At 38.5% G+C, this 20,709-nt stretch overlaps 2 protein-coding genes across 2 annotated transcripts; one reads left to right on the top strand and one right to left on the bottom strand.

The window, feature by feature from the left end:
• Positions 1-4,005: 4,005 nt before the first annotated feature.
• Positions 4,006-10,906, top strand: LOC144658284 (matrilysin-like). The gene is made up of 6 exons (XM_078518691.1): positions 4,006-4,162; positions 4,739-5,112; positions 6,043-6,356; positions 7,111-7,158; positions 9,222-9,324; positions 10,812-10,906. The coding sequence occupies exons 1-5, from the start codon at positions 4,085-4,087 to the stop codon at positions 9,320-9,322; spliced, it is 915 nt and encodes a 304-aa protein (XP_078374817.1). The 5' UTR covers positions 4,006-4,084; the 3' UTR covers positions 9,323-9,324; positions 10,812-10,906.
• On the bottom strand, positions 9,926-17,571 carry LOC144658262 (elastase-1-like). Its single transcript, XM_078518668.1, has 4 exons — positions 17,373-17,571; positions 15,694-15,921; positions 14,933-15,148; positions 9,926-11,677 (listed from the first exon to the last, which is right to left on the bottom strand). Exons 1-4 carry the CDS (start codon positions 17,557-17,559, stop codon positions 11,328-11,330), a joined length of 981 nt encoding a protein of 326 aa, XP_078374794.1. The 5' UTR covers positions 17,560-17,571; the 3' UTR covers positions 9,926-11,327.
• Positions 17,572-20,709: the final 3,138 nt, after the last annotated feature.

Raw genomic sequence — 20,709 nt, forward strand, 5'->3', positions numbered from 1 at the left:
TATGTTTTATTCCTATCATTCACTAATAAGAAATAAAAGGCAACCAATTACCTTCTCCCCAGTTGATAAAAAAAATACATGACCTTACTGGATATAAAATTATTTTAATGTCATGCAATATTAAAACACTTTAATACTAGTATTTATAAAACCAGATTGATAGCAAGGCTGGTACAACGCCGGTATGGCAAAATTTTATAGCCAATATTTCAACTAGCAGAGCTTATAGTCTTCTTCAGGGCCAGTACCAGTACTAGTATTTGTTAAGTAGCCTGTTGTTACCAGTATTCTATTACTTCAAATCGATTTCAATTGCATCTGCAAGTTTAAGCAATATCCGTTCTAAGGGTTTAGTTCATCGAGCACGGTCTTTTCTTCATGGTTTACATCCGCATTTCACTTGGGGAAGTTTTATGTATTGAGCCTTCTTAATGGTGATGTTGTTTTTTCGCCCATCACTCCACTGGGGTACCTGTTCGAACTTTAGATGTATTACACCAAACATTTGCCACATCTGCCAAAACACCTGCTCCACTAACTACCATGCACTTGTTGCGCCTGACGTGAAATTTTATTAAATTTAATTTCGCTTTACGAAAAGGAAACATTCAAATATTGTTGTCGCAAAAGTAGATCAAAACTTTACTGACTCTCGGAAATGGATTTCAAACAGAAGACAAAAACATACACACCACTATTAATATTACATGTACATAGATTCCATTTCAATGGTAACAGGCTTGAGTTTTACCTATACAGCTAGGAACTGATCTGAAGGTCTCACTTTGAGGGTGAGAAAACAGCTGTGACAAAAACATACACAGCTGAAATATTGACACACTGTTGAAATCCAAACCCAGCAAATGGTCGACACCTAAACAAATTGAACTCGTTTTCTCATTTCGTTTTCAGTTATGAGGCTTTTTTAAGCAAATACGAGAATTTCACAAATGTAATATAAATTTAAATGGCTTTTCATTATTTGCATAAATTTTGGTGTCATCAATACACCAAATATTTCTATATTACATAGAAATTGTTACAAACGTGATCACAGCACGAAATTCAAATCTTCAAATCTAGATCTGGATTCTGATTTTAAATCACTGTATGTTCTTACGCCTAATGTACTTGTACGTTAGTAATGGTAATTAAGTTTCAAGAGTACTGTTTATCTTTTTCTGTATTTGAATTTACCGTAAAGGGTTATTTAGATATTTTATTTGCTTTTGGATTTATAACGTTTGCCTATTTCTGTTTGACTTATTTTTTAATATGGGTTTTATTTGTGCGTTTAAGCTATCATTCTATAATTTTGTGTTTGTTTGGTTGTTTGTTTTTGTCCAGTTGTTTTCTCTGTATTAATTGTTATCGAACGGTACACATACTGAAAGGGCCTGTACCATCTAAACATGAAAAACCTGATAGGACATCTTTGCTTTTGCAGACGATGAATTAAATTTTGGACCATAGAATATTTAATCGCACTTTTGTCTAACAAAACATTAATATGGTAGTCATAAAATACAAGATCTTGTAATTTGTTCCAGTCAGTTTATATTAGTTTTTCCGAAGTCATATATAAACGCTAAATAGTGGAAACCATTTTTGCATATTTTTTTCTTATTTGTGTTGAAATAAAATATGTTTTTCTTTTTTATCTTGAGTAAATGTCATGGGAATCCGAAAACACTGCATTTTGCGCCTTGTTTGTACCCCATGAAACATTTTTGGGAAATGTTAAGCCTGACAAAATCGGCTGGAGCGCGCGAGCGAGATGCCTTTGTTGTTATTGTTGGTTTGGAAGGAGAGTGGTCCGCGGACGTGTTTTACGATGGAATTTGGTCTTCTAAAATATCTGCCTTACGCATACCCAAAATAGGCATTAATTTTTAAAGGGAAGAAATCCCTTGCATTGAACTAAGTATTATATGACACAATTAAATCACTGGCTTCAAATTTAACACGTCCCTTTATGTTTTAATCCTCCCTTTCACTCATAAGGAAATAAGGCCACCGATTCCCTTTTCCCCAGTGTATAAAAAATGTCCTTACTGGAGACAAAATTATGTTAATGTCATGCAGTATTATCATACTATAATGCCAGTATTAATAAAACCAGATTGATTGCAAGGCTGGTACAATGGCAGTAGGGCAAATTTTTATTGGCCATAATTTTAACTAGCAGAGCTAGTGTTCTTTTGGGTCAGTACTTTAATAGCGGAGCTCCCGAAGGCGCCTTGTGCGGAGCCCCATAGGCAGGCAAATGGTATGAAAGAAGGAACACTATCGAAATGAGTTCATGGGGCGCTTTCCATTCGACCAAAAATTCTGGTTTGAGCTTCCGGAAAATTCCAGTGGCAAATGGAACAGCATTTTCCAACTTTTCCGGTTGACTGCACGGAAGGCAAAACAAAATTTGCATATGGTCAGGTACTGCGTCTAATATGGACATTTCTACGGTGCATTAAAATAATGCGCTGTTGCCGGTTTCCTGCACATACAACTCGATATTTTTGCAATTAAAAAGCATTCCGAGCACTGAAAATAAACGCCATGAATGACATTGTGGCTACAAATACAGGGACCTTTCAAAAGGCACACTACAAGCAACGAAAACGTCGCCAACCCAACAAGTTTAATGAGCAAAACAATGGCGTAGCCTGCACGCGCGTTATAGATATTTGTACATTTCTTTCCTGCCGCCTGCAAAACAACAACGAAAAACAACCGAGTTCACCAAAATGTTTTATTTGAATCTTCAAAAATGCTTCCTTAACACATGCATGTACCTGCTTTCAGCTGCACAAATCGCTAAATTTTCTGCCGAAGGAACTCAGGCTGAGTGTAAAATGGTAGCTTTTTCAAAACTTTCCGGAAAAGAGGACAACCTCGATTACATTTTGGGTTTTAACTCATCGAGCACAGTCTTTTCTTTATGATTTCCATCAGGAATGCAAGGTTTTCGGATAGTGTTATGTATTGAGCCTCCTTAATGATTTTTTTTTTCGCCCAACACCCTACTGGGGTGTCTGTTTGCACTCTAGATGTATTACACCATAAATTTGCCACATCTGCCAAAACACCTGCTCCAGCTAACTACCATGTACTTGTTAGGCCTGACGTGAAATTTTATGAAATTTAATTTCGTTTTACGAAAAGAAAACATACAAATATTGTCGTCGCAAAAGTAGATCAAAACTTTACTGACTCTCGGAAATGGATTTCAAACAGAAGACAAAAACATACACACCACTATTAATATTACATGTACATAGTTTCCATTTCAATGGTAACAGGCTTGAGTTTTACCTTTACAGCTAAAAACTGATCTGAAGGTCTCACTTTGAGGGTGAAGAAAACAGCTGTGACCAAAACATACACAGTTGAAATATTGATACACTGTAGAACTCCAAACCCAGCAAATGGTCGACACCTAAACAAATTGAAGTCGTTTTCTCATTTCGTTTTCAGTTATGAGGCATTCTTTAAGCAAATACGAGAATTTCACAAATGTAATATAAATTTAAATGACTTTTCTTTATTTGCATAAATTTTGGTGTCATCAAGTCTTAAGTCACTCACGGCTTTTTGTCATTTCCAAAAATTTTATTTAACCCATATGTTCTCTTAACAATGGTAGTTCTACCATTAAAGGTCAAATTTGAGTTATGATTAGCTTTAGTAAATGACAGGAATGACGTTTTCGGCAACACATACATACATAACAAAATGTAGCAGAAATTAACTTGCAGTCAGCTAATCCTGATCTTGATAACATTCATGTGTTTCCCGCTTTAATTTAGTTATTCGGCAAAGAAAAAGTCGGTACATTCAGTTGTCCAAACAACAATCACAAACGTGTCTTCAATAAAATCTTAACATCTAACCTTGACATAACAAAAAAGCACCTTTTAACTGTTTATACATGAAAATATTGCGTTTCTGGTTCTTTAGAGCAAGAAAAATTTGTCAAATGATTTCTGTATCCTCAGCTGTCAAGGAAGCAGTATTATCCGACTACATATAAACGCACTGCACAAGGTTAAAGGTGGAAACACCTTTCGTTTCATTACACGCAGTGATGCTGTCGTTTATACTGTTCGGGGTGTGTGGGGCGCTGGCCTTAACTTACGCCGAAGATGATGACACAATGGCACTGGTAAGAGAAGCGCAAACGCAAATTCAATATAACACAAATTTCTAGCAGTCTTAGCATAGTGAGAACGAACCATTAGGTCGGAAGGTTCAGTCTACCTTTCTCTACTTATGTATCGGGATATACGCTTCTCAGATAAGCGTTTTGATGTGAAGAGATACGCAAGCGAGGGTTTTAGCTTACTGCGATTTATAACATTGTGTGCAATCTGCTTGCAGCCTTAAGATAATCAGGGGAGAAGTTAGGAACAATTTCCGAAGCCTTAACGTTTGGTCACAAATGCTCTGAGAACGCTGTAAGCAACTTTTTCAAGAACTCGACTTTGTCGTGGTGGTGGGGAGTGGCCACATTTTTTCGGCCCAATCTTTCGGAATTGTCTGGATTCGCCTCTGCTAATGATCACTAATTTTTAAAACTTGAAAGAGTCCTTTGGTGCAATCTGATGCTAATTCGTCACCGTGACCGGTACATCTATTTTGTCAATAGCGTCTTCTCCCAAAAAGAGAAAAGGAAAAATTTTGTGAGAGACAGCTAAAAAAATATGAGTTTAGTTCTCGTGTGATGTTATTGTTGTTACAGAATTTCTTGAACCAATACCATTACCTATCGACCTCAAGATCTGGAAATCACGACGTCGACGCAGCAATCAGGCATGTTCAGCGATTCGCTGGTCTTAAAGTGACCGGTCGACTTGACAGTGCAACAATACGTCTGATGAAGACACCACGATGTGGCATGCCGGATGACGCGGCAGGCAGCGATCGAGTACGACGTTACAAAACTGGTTCAAAGTGGGGAAAAACCAGTTTGACGTATTACGTTCACTTTGGCCAAGATCTACCTCAAGGAGATCAAGAACGCATCTTTCGGAAGGCTCTGCAATACTGGGCTGACGTATCGGCCTTGTCTTTTACAAGAGTGGACAGGCCTCAAAGAGCAGACATTAAGATAAGGTACTTAAATGAATGTATTAATATATTAAAAACTTTTTTCGATCAGTAGGCACCATGTAAATTATCGATTTGAGCCTTGATAATATCCACCCGTTATGCTGCAGTTGCTAAGTCAGCAGCGCATTAATTGCGCCAAAAAGGGGGATTTTGTTACTATAGACACAACAAAGCGCAATGTCTGATTTAGCTCCCTGACCTACATGCTTACTTATTTCCCCGTGACCAAGCAAGGAGGAAAGAGAAGGCAGGATGGGTGAGGAGGGGGAGATGGATGATGCCTCAACTGGGGTTTTCGTTGTTACAGATCATGCCTCTTTGAAAGTATTGTGACTTAATAAAAAAACCCTATACGTATCTTGCTTATTCTTAAATAATTGTCGTTTGTAGTATGTGCATGCTACTTTGATTGAGCTCTATTTTCTGGGCAATAAAGCAAGACATTCTAATAATCTTATGAGGATCATCTGGCCACAAGTATGACCGCTGAGAATTCTTTTTTTTTCTGAAATGAATATCCTTTCATTTTCTTAAAAAAATAGGAAGGCTACAGGTCGATAATGTTGCCAGCGAAAAACAAAGAACCGCGAACCGGCAAGCATTTATCGAATTAATACACTCTTCACTTTTAAAAGTTGTCTAAAAATTTCAGAAATACAGTGTTGGTTCCACTGAAGTTTTGTTACATTTTGTTTTTCTCGATAAAGCTTTGTCACTCTTAAAATTTATAAGGTAGTTCCCCTTTGAGAGATATGTTTCGTCCATTGCTAAAAATAATGTGTCCAAAAAAGATAGCTTTTATTCGGCAGTAGAAAGGTTTTAGTCTCAATGGGGCCAAAAAGGCTACCTTTGACCACTTTTGACTTAGGCATGGTAAAAATTTAAGACTCTATTTCCGGGTTATTATACGAATGTTCACTTATTCCTTTATAGCTTCGGATACAATTCTCATGGCGGTCTAAGTGGTGAACGGAGATGCGCTTACCCCTTTGACGGTCAAGGGAAAGTTTTGGCGCACGCTTTCTTTCCATCAGATGGCCGCGCCCATTTTGACGAGGCTGAGAGATACACCGACGGAACGTCAAGTGGAACCAATCTGCTGTGGGTTGCCACTCATGAATTCGGGCACGCACTTGGTCTTGAGCATTCTGATGTACGTGACGCCATCATGTATCCCTACTATACGGGATATGTTCCAAACATGCAACTCCATTCTGACGATATAGCTGGCATTCGATCACTCTACGGTACTGTTTTCTTTTTCTTGCATTTATCAACTATTTTTGTTAACTGAAACCAGTTTACTTTTATTAGAAAAAAAGTATTTAAAACAAAGCAGCTTTACACTTTTAACTTAAAGTCAAATCTCATAAAATTACTCGAATCAATTTCTTGAATTAATTGGATAGAACTAGTCCTGGTTGAACCCTGACCCGGATTTTTTGTGTTGTGTTCTCGAGCAACATTTACTGCCACAGTCCCTCTTTACCCAGGGTTACGCGTGGATAGAAAAGTAGCAAGAGTACTTATTTCATATTACAGACACCAGAGTCAAGTGCCAGCATATCAAGTCATATATCAAAGACACAGTCTTTCCATAGTGGCTAATGCCAAGAATTGGTGCTCGTCACTGGAAGTTGAAATACGATGTAACAAGCCAGGCATATGGTCCCTACAATTGTTAAAAACTTTCGGCACCGGACTCCCACACGACAAATGCGTGAACCAGTTTAAAGAGATTTGTTTCAGTAAAGAATTCTGATATGATACAGATAACTAATATTTCTTATCATGTTAAAATTCAACCGACCTCTGTCACTTCATCTAACGAGCATGTTCGAGGTTTACATGAGTAATCGGTCTCTGCATCGCTCAGGCAAATTTCTGAGAAATTCTGAGATATTTTTTTAATTCATCACGTTTAATGAGTAAACAGTTTGTAGATTTCCTGCAAGCGCGAATGCAAATTGAAGTTGATTTTTATTTGTGTTATTTTTCTAGGTTCTGGCAGCGGCGGGGGTGGAAATGTTGGTGGAGGCGGCGGTGGCTGTAAGTTTAACCAAAATATTTTAATTTTATTTTCCTTGGCTGACTAAGACCCCAAAGAGGTTTAAAGGCTGGCACTAGCTTCACTTCAAAAATTTAAGATTCTAAAGACGTATTGAAATCTACAAATGGTGGTCCAGTTTTCATGATAGGTGAAATGGTGACTTGGATAAAGTGAAAATGGACTCGGAAAATCTTTTTTTTCTAAGTACTTGCGACCACTTTTCCACTTATTTTCACTTTATCCAAGTCACCATTCACGTATATGTAAGTGGACATATTTGAGCCTTGCAGTTAGCAGGACATGTGTCACACAAAAGAACCCAGTATATGACCTCGTTCTCCATGCGTCCCCTATAGTTCAGTGGGTAAAGCGTTCCAACCGGTATTCGGGAAAATTATGAGTTCGACTTCCCCGGTTGGGGAACTCGATCGGAAAATCTTTTTTACCGAGTATTTGACTTGCTACCACTTCTCCACTTAATGGTCCAGTTTTGTTAAAAATTACCATGCCAGTGACTAAAGCTATAAACAAGCTATAATTATTGTGATGCCATCAGGAACTTTAAATCTCAACTGTAAAAGTCAGCCTGACTTTTTAAAGATCTGGCCTTGTGGGCTGGAAAAAACTGCTAAAAAACTAATAATCTTCCTTTAACAACAATTTACCTTACATTATTATCTTGATGTTCTAGGCTCATTTCTTGTACGTGCGAGAGAACTTCGCCAGTTTTAGTACTGTTTACTGAGAAGCAGAAAAATGCCCGTGACAGTGTACCTTTTAGAGCTGTCATTTTTTGTAATTTCCAGTGAACGTTGTAGAAGTTATATTTTTGTAGAAACTTTTGTAGGAAGGTAAGATTTTTTTTTTTTTTTTTTTTTCTATAATACATTAAGTAAATTATTCGTTTCTTTAATAAATAGAAAAACTAAGTGCTAAGCACAATGTTGTTTAGAATGATGCATCATTAGGTTCCATGGCCGTAACTAGCAAGAGGCAAGACGAGGCACTTGCCTCGTCTAGATTTTTAAATTAAAAAAAACAAAACAAAAAAAACAAAAAAAAAATCCCTAGTTGAACAAAATTAATTTTTCTCAAGAAATACTTCATGAAAAATGTCTCTGAAAAAGTTTTAAAGGTTTTAGAATTCAAAATCTTCTGGAAGCCATGACTCCTGCATGAGCCTCCAGCAAGACTATGGCAAAAGTCTGGTTACGGCCCCGGGTTCCCTCACTATGATGATCAATCGATTGTTAGGTAACCCTAACCCTACCCCAAGTAGTCATTCCCTGTATTCTATACGGTCGTGGCTGTAGTCGCCATGAGAACTTCAACGTCACTGTTCATTATTATGGTGGTTTTCCAACTTCATTTTTACCCTTCCATATGAGACGTGGAATAATTTTAATATCGACATAGCAGCTCGATCATGAGGCCCCATTAGGGGTTTTAGGGATACGGGATATTTGGGGAGAAAATTATAGGGATACGGGATGTTAAGAAAAGAGATTTTGGGATATCGAACTAATGGGAATTAATTGGAATTAATGGGATACGGGATATTTAGGCCAAAAAATAATGGGATACGGGATTCTCGGGACCCCCCCCCCCCTAATGGGGCCTCAATCATGTCTTTGCAAAGTCTGAACCACTCCCTCAATAAATGCTATATTTTGGAAGCGATCTGAATGTACCAGTTATAAATGGGAATTTGTTTTCGTCCCTTTTTGTTCGCCTTGTTTCCCTATCTCAGATATATTAAACATCCAATGTAATAATGTTGGGCTAAACAGTTTTCAAAGTTGAACTCGTTTGTTTGTATCTTAAAATTATAATGCCCGGGAGACACAATTATTTGTAATTTGTCATTAAGAACCATGAGAGTAATTTCTTTGCAAACATTAAGTTTGATAGAGAGAATTTAGAAAAATTCGATAAAATAAACTTCACTCGGCCGTGACACTGTCCAATTGTCTTGTTTCTTTATGTTTGCCGAGCTCTATGGTAGAAGGTGTGGTTTTATACCAAGTTACGTTCCCGATGTTGTTGATGTTTTTAATTTTAGATTGCAAAGATAACAATAGGGAGTGCCACCTATGGAAGTATCTCTGCAACTCCCATGATTACGTGAAAAAGAACTGCGACAAGACATGCGGAAGGTGCTGAAGGTTAGTGTCAAGTAAGGCCCAGTTCAGACGCCGATCTTTTCATGAGCCCAACTTAATTCCTTGAATTAAGTACATGAAAAGATCGGCGTCTGAATCAAATTAGAACGGCCATTTCAATTTGGAACGGCTCACCCGTTCTTCCCGCCTGGCTTGGCCGAAAATTTCGCCTGTGGAACGCCTTTGGAACGACTTTGATTCAGACGCCGTCTTTTCATGAGCCGATCCTTATTCATAAATTATTATAATGTATTTTTTGACTGGTTTTTATTGGAACTGTATTAGGAACGGCCTCGGAACGGCCAAAAATTACGGCGTCTGAATCAAGAGGCGTACTTTTGTCAATAAATTTGGGTCGGTCCAAATTCGAATTGAGTTCGGCTCATGAAAAGTACGGCGTCTGAACCGGGCCTAACTATCCTCGTAAACGTTTCTTAACCCTGGGACGTACAGTCAACTCACGCCTTGCGGATACCCCGCTATTACGGACACTCGCTATTAAGGACAAAATCTAGATTCCCGGCGAAAACTATAGAGGTTTGACTGAAAATGACTCCCGCTATTACGGACTCTCGCTATTACAGAATAACCGACACTTACGAGGTACCAATATGACAGTTTTTATTGTTTTGACTCTCGATAAGGCGGACACCATGAACTTCTCATATAACATAATTACATAAAACTGCAGTCTGTCGTTTGTTATTTGTAAAACGCACTTAAAAGGCTTCTGGATTATTTATTTTTGCATCAGTTCCTTCAGTAGCTGTACAAAAGACTTTGCTTTTTCACCCTCCATTCCCAACGACAGCTTGCAGGTTCACAACTGTTAATACGTTTGTCATAGTTTCTATTATTTAACGTATGTTAACGGCACTTTTTTATCTCGCACCCCGCTATTACGGACTCTCGCTATTAGGGACACGCCCCGAGCGCGTCCGCTATAACGAGAGTTGACTGTACAGACTAATTTATACCCCATCAGCTAGAAAAAACCACGTTAACTTTATTCATGCCCGTGGTCCACCAAGCCTTTTAACATGGGGTTGTGGCATCAAGGTAAATCAGCTTTTTAAAATTTCAACAATTTCTATTTTGTCGATATGTCCAGGATTGAACACTGAATGCTTATGATATGCATGTTTCTTATGACATGCATCACAAGGTGTCCTCATTAATAAAAGTTCACCAAAACACACCGAATTCCGGCAAATAATGTCAAACATGAAGTATTTATTAAACAATACCTGCGTTCAATCCTGGACATAAGTGAAGATCGCTTAATGACAGTTTGTAAAAATGGAATATATATGATTTTATTGGAAATGCTTAAGCGACTGATTTAAAGTCTCCATTTAAACTAGAACAAAGCTCGCTCAGACACGTAGTGTTGCTTTTCGCACGCAGGACCTTGCTGTTAGTAGTGAATTCTTGTGCATAACGGCTATTTATAGCCTCAGCTGAATTTTGCCGTTTCTACTTCGTTGCAGCTAAGTGAAAGTCAATGGGCATTCCTTGCATCAAGACGATGTTTCCCAAGATGATTATTGACACATTGAATAAAATATCAACATGTTTAAACTCATGAGCGTTTTTTTTTTTGTCATTGGCGTAAAGAAAGCAATCAGTACCCAGGTTCGACGCTCTTGCAAACGCGTGATATTATAGGTGCAGAGGTTCCTCTTATAAGCTTTTGGCTCAAAGTTCAAAAACATTAAGAAAAAGGCCTGATACTTACGGAATCACGTAACTGAAACCGCTATTTTGAATCGAATACCCGTGGAGTTTTATTATATGTACGTCACAAAACAGTGTTATTTGAATCAAAACATGAGAGGGTCAATTTTATAAAGCTACTTATTAGTTTCTCCTGAAATTTTCAATTCTGGGTAAAATTGCACTCCATGGTCGCCATGACAACATCACGAATTAGAGACAAACTCTATGTTATAACTGAATGTCAAAAAGGCCAATCAAGAAACAACGAAAATGATAGGACAAATAAACTAATAAATGTCACTGTTCTTCATATGATCTTCAATCCAATCCGTAAAAGAACTTATACGAGTAAAAACAGAGAACGTGTTTCCGCCAGGACATCCGGGTATTCCCCAGCTCACTGCTCCTCTTAAGACATATTTCCCGCCTTCTTGACATACTAAAGGCCCGCCACTGTCGCCGTTGCAGCCGCTCACAGGGCTTTTCCCGCCAAAACCAGCGCAAAGCATCGATAAATCGTCGATGGGCTGGAAGAATGAATTTCCTTTAGAGCAGGTTGAATAGTTAACCGTAGGCATCTCAGCTTGCTGTAGCTTTTCGGCTTTGTCTTTTCCTTTACTTACCGAAATTCCCCAACCTTGAAAATAAAACAATTTTAAAATTATTCCTAAAAAAATTCCCTACCATACGTGTAGTTGAACTAACGTCGAATTAATTTTGTGATTTAACGATCAAAGTACTAAGGATTAACGTTGGCAATAGAGGGGCATGAAGAGCTAAAACGGAAACTGGGATTTGGGAAAATTTTCACCCGGAAAATGGAATTTGGGTCACTGGGACTGGGAATCACAGATAAAAAACAATGGAACTGGGACTGGGATTTGGAAAAAATTAGGAACACAATAGGGCGGGAAATGGGACTTGGGCAAAATTGGGCTCGGAAATGGGATTTATATCCTCGACCTCCAAACCCCTTTCAAGACCCTCTTTACAGGCTGTTAAAGTTGCACTAGATGAGATGAGATGACATGAGATGAGATGATCTGAGATGAGATGAGATGAGATGAGATGAGATGAGATGTAATGATGAGATGAGAGATGAGATGAGATGAGATGAGATGAGATGAGATGATGAGATGATGAGATGAGAGATGAGAGAGATGAGATGAGATGAGATGGGATGAGAGGGATGAGAGGAAAGAGAGAGGAGAGAGAGAGAGAGAGAGAGAGAGAGAGAGAGAGAGAGAGAGAGATGAAGATGAGATGAGATGATCTGAGATGAGATGAGATGAGATGTGATGTGATGAGATGAGATGAGATGAGATGAGATGAGATGAGATGAGATGAGATGAGATGAGATGAGATGAGATGAGATGAGATGAGATGGGATGAGATGGGATGAGATGATGAGATGATGAGATGAGATGAGAGAGAGAGAGGGAGAGAGGGAGAGATGAGAGAGAGAGAGAGAGAGAGAGAGGGAAGGAAGGAGGGAGAGAGAGAGAGAGAGAGAGAGAGAGAGAGAGAGAAAGAAAGGAGAGAGAGAGAGAGAGGGAAGGAAGGAGGGGAGAGAGAGAGATGAAATAATAATAATATAATATATTTTTGCGCCCAGGCCTCTTAGGCGCTTTAAAATGTTTAAAAAAATATATATATATATAAAAAAAAAAAAAATTTATTTAATAAAGATAAATGAGAGAGAGATGAGAAGAGGAGAGAGAGGGAGAGAGGGAGAGAGAGAGAGATGAGAGAGAGAGAGAGAGGGAGAGAGGGAGAGAGATGAGATGAGATGAGATGAGATGAGAGAGAGATAGATGAGAGATGAGATGAGATGAGAGATGAGATAGATAGATAGATGAGATGAGAGAAGAGAAGAATAAGAGAGAGAGAAGAGAGAGAAGAAGGAGAGAGAGAGAGAGAGAGAGAGAGAGAGAGAGATGAGAGAGAGAGATGATGATGAAAGAAGATAGATAGATAGATGAGATGAGATGGGATGAGATGAGATGAGAGAGATAGAGATAGATGAGATGATAGAGAGAGAGAGAGAAGAGAGAGAGAGAGAGAGAGAGAGGGAGAGAGAAGGAGAGAGAGAGAGAGAGAGAGAGAGAGAGAGGGGAGTGGGGGGAGGAGGGAGGAGATAGATAGATAGATGAGATGAGAGAAGAGATGAATGAATGAGATGAGATGATCTGAGATGAGATGAGATGAGATGTGATGTGATGAGATGAGATGAGATGAGATGAGATGAGATGAGATGAGATGAGATGAGATGAGATGAGATGAGATGAGATGAGATGAGATGAGATGAGATGAGATGAGATGAGATGAGATGAGATGAGATGAGATGGGATGAGATGGGAGAGAGAGAGAGATGAGATGAGATGAGATGAGATGGGAGAGATGGGATGAGATGAGATGAGATGAGATGAGATGAGATGAGATGAGATGGGATAGGATAGGATGGGAGAGAGAGATGAGAGAGAGATGATGAGAGAGAGATGAGATAAGATAAGATGAGAGAGAGAGATGAGAGGGAAGGATAGGATGGGAGAGATGAGATGAGAGAAATAAAAAATAGCGCACAGGGCTCTAGGCGTTTACAAATTTTAAAAAAAAAAAAAAAAAAAATAATAAAATGTAAGCTGAAAAAAATAAAATTGATAAGATGAGAGAGAGAGAGAAGAGATGAGATGAGATGGGATGAGATGGGATGAGAGATGAGATGATGAGATGAGATGAGATGAGAGGGATGAGATGGGAGAGATGAAAGAGATGAGATGAGATGAGATGAGATGAGATGAGAGATGAGAGAGAGAGAGAGATGAGAGAGAGAGAGAGATGAGATGAGAGAGAGAGAGAAAGAGAGAGAGAGAGAGAGGAGTGAGAGAGAGAGAGATGAGATAAGAGAGATGAGAGAGAGAGATGAGATGAGATGAGATGAGAGATGAGAGAGAGATGAAATGAAATGAGATGAGAGAGAGAGATGAGATGAGAGAGATGAGATGGGATGAGATGAGATGAGATGAGATGAGATGATGAGATGAGATGATGAAATGAAATGAGATGAGATGAGATGAGATGAGATGAGATGAGATGAGATGAGATGAGATGGGATGAGATGATGAGATGATGAGATGATGAGATGATGAGATGAGATGAGATGAGATGAGATGGGATGAGATGGGATGAGATGAAATGAGATGAGATGAGATGAGATGAGATGAGATGAGATGAGATGAGATGAGATGAGATGAGATGAGATGAGATGGGATAGGATAGGATGGGATGAGATGAGATGATGAGATGAGATGATGAGATGAGATGATGAGATAAGATAAGATGAGATGAGATGAGATGAGATGGGATAGGATGGGATGAGATGAGATGAGATGATGAGATGAGATGATGAGATGAGATAAGATGAGATGGGATGAGATGGGATGAGATGAGATGAGATTAGAAGATATGATACGATGAGAGCGCCACGAGCATAATTTTTAAAAGTTAAACAGACATTTACTTCAATCATTTCAATGGCGTAGTAATACAACATTTGGTCTATTATTGTTGAAAATCACTATGCTAGTACATCATCCTGTTAATATGATTGAAGGTATCAAGGAGGCGTTATTATGAGCTACGAATGGAGCTTTCCATCTCGAATTGAAAACGTTTTGCAGATCTGGTTCTTTTTTTACCCTAAAAAAGGCGCCAAAATCATCTCATTTGAATTTGCTATCCCTCCAACATTTCAGTGCAGTTAATATAACTTGGTTGTTATTGGTGCATTTCGTGTATATAAAGAAAGTATTTAGTAATAGTATCAATACATCTTCGACCTTGAATTTAGCAAAATACCCGTGATAGTGAGGCCTCTTATGTGAAGAATTACCTGTCAAGTAGCACAATTTACCAACGGCAACTCTCTTGTCCTGCTCCGGGAGACACACTAAACCAACAGCTTCATTAAGGACCGCCGGTCTTGACAGTCGTATAAGCGCCAGGTCGTGACCGTAACCCGAATCCGTCTGGTATCGTTTGTGTATATACAACTGTGAAACTTCGAAATATTGCTCCGTGTCTTCCTTTTTCGTTCGATCATGGGCTCCTGTCAAAAGTAGGCAAGGTGCAGTATGTAGTTAGTCACACCATTTCAAAGAGAAATACTGTGATTGCAGCTAGTCAGTTATAGAAAAATTAATGGGATCTATCCGAGATTGTAACTTTTGCCAGGAAATAATGAATGCTGGATTCACGCTTAGAAGTTGCAGCACCCAATTCAAACTGCATTTAGGCGTGTGATATAATTTTTAATAGCACCATTGGACTGGTAGAAGTAATTATTCACTATCACCTTTGAAAGTGAAAGCCAAAACCAAAATATTTCCGTGGCGGCTAGTTAATGAAATCAAACATATATTAGGAATAGACTAAGTTTCCTTTGCAACCGTTTTTTGGGATTCTATGCAACACTTCCCCCTCCCCCCACCGAAGAGGATGCAGAAGGCGAGGGATGGGGGGGGGGGGGGGGTTACGTGACAACCCAAAAACAGCTGCGTAGGAGACTAGGATAGACTGGCTAATATACATTTATTTATGGGAGGGGCGAGGTGAGGGAGGGGGAGGGGGGAGGGGGGTTATTTGGATACGAACCTAGAATGATCCTGTATATCCTTGGATCTGGATCAAACGCCAAACAATGGGCTGCGGTCACGATCCACTCCGGATGAACCAGGCTAGCTCCACACTTGTGTGTCCAATTCCCTACTTTCCCTTCTTTGTTCTTGGATTTGATTTCGAGCATGGCTTGCCAAGGCCAGGAGTGAGGAACGGCTTCATTTCCACCAATAACTCGAGGTAAAGGAGGTCTTTTACCACACTCTGTAGTAAAACACATTCTCTTACATTATATTTGATTGATAAGAAAATGCTATCCGAATGTTTAACTACTTAAAAAAAACTCAGACCATCTGTCTCGTGAACTTAACAGCCCGTAGAGATTTAACACTGGGAAAGTCCTTTTTAGTTTAGTTTATTTTTATTAAGGCGGGGGCAAATGTGATCTTGAGTGAGATTTTAAGAGGTTTAAAAAAGGAGTAGAAGATATAATATTATTTTTGGAAAGCTACCAGACAGTTGACCCCCCACAAGGCACCTCAGGTTGTCAGGGGACTGTTTGGTGTCCATCTACAAAATTTTTCAATTTTTGAAATAAAAACTTCATATTCAAATTTTGAAATACATCAAATCGAAAACACGCCTTAAGTTCAGTTTATATGTAACTAACAGTTCAAACATCAAACAAAGTCATTATATTTATTGGCGATTCTCAAACCTTTTGTAAGATCAGATTCGTTCTGGTTCGGCTAACAATTTTCGATTTTTGATAACGTTATCCAACGTAATCGACTAATGCTTCAAATGCCATAAACATTTAAATATCATTTTGACACAATATTAATATAAGTGAGTTGATCATTTCCTTGCATAGAGGCTGGCTTTTAGCCGAGCAAGTTCTTAACATAGGTGCCACGGTTGACCAATCTCCAAAATAGCAGATGTTTTTGGGAAACGATCTCAGTTTTGTGTATTCTGTAAGACGACGAGATTGCATGACCATGTGTCACAATGACGAGTGACAACAGGATGTATATAGCCACAGAGGGCATCCAACACGCAAGTTCAGTCAACCATTTCACTCGGGTTAGTTTTGTTAAAGATCATATTAAGGGTTAACAAAGAAATATATTTTAAATCTATTGCAAATCATTCCATTGCATCAAGAATAGTTATGAGCTCCGCACGTTCGGCTCATAATAGTGTGAGGTGGCATGTCACGTGTTTACATATTGTGAGAGTTAACACACGATATGTTCCCGAAGCTCGAAAGCCTGCACTAAATGTAAGCGTGAGCACGAGCAGTATTCACGCTGTTTTAAATAAAATAAGCTATGTAACCCTACGTTGATGTAAATTAGTACTTAAATTACGGCTTCTTCTGATAAATTGGAAAAATTCTTTCACCATTCACGTACGGTTTGACCTTGATATAAATAACAAATTTCAGTTAATCGATAAAGCGACTGCACCGCTAAGGTTCTTAAGTTTGATACAAAATGTTGTTCTTTGGTCGTGCCGGTGCGCTTGCGTTTGGTGGGGTCCGAAGATGGCTACGAAGGTACTTCCTTCAGAAAATTCTAAACCTGAAGGAAAAAAAGACTTCGAAACCACGACTTTATTGTTTGAAGGAGAGATTTAGAGCATCGCAATGGCCAATTAGATAAACAAAACGTAATAGAAAGTGGTCAAATGTAAAACACAAACACACAAACCTTCAGAACCTTTGCCAAGGCACGACAAAGCCAAGATGAGTAGAATAACTGCTAAATGCATGAAGCAATCTGTTGTCCCTGTACCGACAGAGACAGCGACAGCGTTAATGGCTCTATAAAATTCAACGCAAAGGAAGAACAGTTTTAGCTCCAGGGCCCACAGATGACAGACAAAGCTGCCTAGCATCTACAAAATGTCCCTTATGTCAACATTCCATTGGCGTGACAAACAAAACACAACGTGATGAACTGAGCGAGCATAACGCATCATTGATAAGTTCTTCCAGGTTAATCCGCGGAATATCAGAGCATGCGCAATGGCTGTTTATGATGCAGCTAATTTTGGTGGAGTTAGGGCAAGTAAAAAAAAACAAACAAACAAACAAACAAATGTTTCTCGCGGGCGGGCGCGCTTTTTTTCTTCTTCTTTTTAATATTTTTTTTATTATTCTGTTGCATTCCTTACCTATGTTGTTCGAACATCGATGTTCCATCGTCAATTCCCCCAGAAGGGAACTTGCAGAATAAATACTGCAAAGTTATTGCCCTATGCCTAGCGTACCAAGGCTTTAAAATTTTGCCTTGACTTAAAAGGAAGAATTTAAAGGCAGACAAAAGCCATGTATTACCGAATTTTCAGCTACGTAGAAAGTGAAATTAACGCCTGTTAGCTTATGTTCGTTCCAACGTTTTCAATAACAAAAAATTAAAAAGGGGAAGCACCCACCCCCCCCCCTCTTAAAAATGTAGCCGGCGGGGACGAGAAACATTTTTATTTTTTTTTTTTTTTACTTGGCCTTATCTCAACGTGTTATGGTTAAAACTTATTGGGGTATATAAGCTCCCCCTATCCAGTTACAAGTTTATCGTCGAATGGAGGTAAGTAACGTAGTCCGAGTTATAGTTCTCTTTACCTCTCTCGTTACATTTTGTATAATATTGTTGCTTAATGAAGAGGGTTTTTTTGCTTTTGTTGCGTACTTTAGTGTGTTATATCAGGGGATAACACCAATTTTGCGCTAAAAAGGGGTTGGAAAATAGAGTTCCGCCGATTCAATATTCAATTACAGAAACGGGTCAAATATCTAAGAGACCAAATTCCCGTAATTAAAAAAAAAATAGAACAAGCACTTGTTTTGAAAGCTCCTTCAATTAATTCCTTTGTATCTGGGAGATTTAATAATCTGTTTCGGAGACCGGCAGGGGCCATAACTAACATGAAGCAACACGAGGCAAGAAGAGGCACAATGAAATAACAATAATTCCCTTGAGTGTTGTTTTGACCTCCTATGTGAAAGTCGAATACCCTTCTGTCAGGGATAATTCTTTTTATAACAAAATCTAATGGGGGTTGTATTGTTCCGGGCCTGATGTAGCTGTTGAAACACAAAAACAACACATAGAAAAGAACAAACAAACAAATAAAATAAACACCGGGAATTTCAGGTGGCTCTGAACCAGCTCAGCAAAAAAAAAAACTTTGCAAAAAGTTGCATCTTAACACGCAGATCATTACTCAATAATAAAAAATGTGGTGCACCGTGCTCGTTTTTGAAGTTAGCGCTAAAGGGGAGTATTCAGGGTGTTTTCAACAGGTTATACTGTTGCTTCGGTAAACAGTGACATCCTGATAAAAACGACAGTTTGCGATGCCTAGAAATGACTGGACAATTGTTTGATATCATCATTGTTAGTAGCAGCTTCTGTTAAAAGTTGGAAAGTGCTAGAAAGCTTCCTTAAGTTAAAAATGTTCGGAAGAAAGAAAGATATAACTAAAAGCAAACTTGAACCGATAAAATAAAGCTAAGCACGTTTTTAATACCAGAACAGGCGTAAATGAAGTAAGATTGGCCCATCTTTTTTATTGTATTTCGAGAAAAAGTGCAGAGAAAGTTTCAAGAATTCGCCTGACAACTTTAATATCAGAGGAATGACCTTAGGTTGTGCTGCATAAGCATGCGCTTGGGTGAAATTATTTTCAAAGTGGATAGGAACGGGACAATATATTGTGAAATAATTATCAGATAGGCAAAATATTTAGGTATGGAAAGAAAGGATACGCCCCTAAAACCCCCTCCCAATTCCTCCACATACACCCCTCCTCCCCACTCCCGTTCACCTGACTCAAAATAAGATCTACCAAAATCTCGGATTAACAACCACTTTTATTCTCTCAAACTGATGTCCATTTATCAAACTAATTCTACATCTACTATGAAACAACAACAACTACTATTACTACTTCTACTACTACTACTACTACTACTACTACTACTGCTGCTGCTACTACTACTACTACTACTACTACTACTACTACTACTACTACTACTACTACTACTACTACTACTACTACTACTACTACTACTACTACTACTACTACTACTACTACTACTACTACTACTACTACTACTACTACTACTACTACTACTACTACTACTACTACTACTACTACTACTACTACTACTACTACTGCTACTACTGCTACTACCAATCCTTACATTCCAAAAACACGACAGTTTCCATACCTGAGCATGAAGTTTGTGAACTGCAAAGATTAGAAAATGGAAAAGAACAGATCAACAACTTAGATCACGAAATAAATGAGCAAGAAATACGTCAAGCGGTAAAGAAACTGAAGAACAAAAAATCGCCATTTGCTGACAAAATAAGAAATGAAATGATCAAAGCGATCCTTGAATCACTTATGCCTGTTTATATCAAACTTTTCAACCTTATTCTGCGATCAGGACATATGCCAGATGTTTGGTGTCAAGGCCTTATAACCCCAATCTACAAATCAGGTGACAAGAGTGATCCGACAAACTATAGAGGCATATGTGTTTCTAGTTGTCTTGGTAAGCTATTTTGTTCCATTCTGAATCAAAGATTATACTTATATTTTGAAGACAACAAGATTTTACATAATTCACAAATTGGCTTTCTGCCTGAAAACCGCACTGCAGACCATGTTTTTACCTTACGAACCCTAATAGATAAATATGTCCACTACCACAAAGAGAAAATCTATGCTTGCTTCGTAGATTTCCGCAAAGCTTTCGACTCCGTTTGGCACGAGGGATTATTTTATAAGTTACTCAAAGTGAACATAGGAGGAAATTTTTACAATTTAATTAAAAGCCTTTACTGCAACTCTTCATGCTCAATAAGAGTCGGAGAAAACAAAACACGATCTTTCGCATACTCACGAGGTGTACGTCAAGGGTGTATCCTAAGCCCCCTTTTATTTAATCTCTATATAAATAATTTGCCATATTTATTTGAAAACACTCTATCTGATCCATTTGTACTTCCAAATGGAACAAAAATAAACTCCCTG

The sequence above is a fragment of the Oculina patagonica genome, chromosome 6, assembly GCF_052425735.1.
Source record: "Oculina patagonica isolate OP01 chromosome 6, crgOcupat, whole genome shotgun sequence".
NCBI classification, from domain to species: Eukaryota; Metazoa; Cnidaria; class Anthozoa; order Scleractinia; family Oculinidae; genus Oculina; species Oculina patagonica.

Coding starts and splice junctions, on each gene's coding strand:
- LOC144658284 (XM_078518691.1), top strand. CDS start 4,085: ATGCTGTCGTTTATACTGTTCGGGGTGTGTGGGGCGCTGGCCTTAACT. Junction 6,357..7,110: donor TGGCATTCGATCACTCTACG/GTACTGTTTTCT, acceptor TTATTTTTCTAG/GTTCTGGCAGCGGCGGGGGT. Junction 7,159..9,221: donor TGGTGGAGGCGGCGGTGGCT/GTAAGTTTAACC, acceptor TTTTAATTTTAG/ATTGCAAAGATAACAATAGG.
- LOC144658262 (XM_078518668.1), bottom strand. CDS start 17,559: ATGCTAGGCAGCTTTGTCTGTCATCTGTGGGCCCTGGAGCTAAAACTG. Junction 15,149..15,693: donor GATATACAGGATCATTCTAG/GTTCGTATCCAA, acceptor TACTTTTGACAG/GAGCCCATGATCGAACGAAA. Junction 11,678..14,932: donor TAAATTGTGCTACTTGACAG/GTAATTCTTCAC, acceptor TTTATTTTCAAG/GTTGGGGAATTTCGGTAAGT.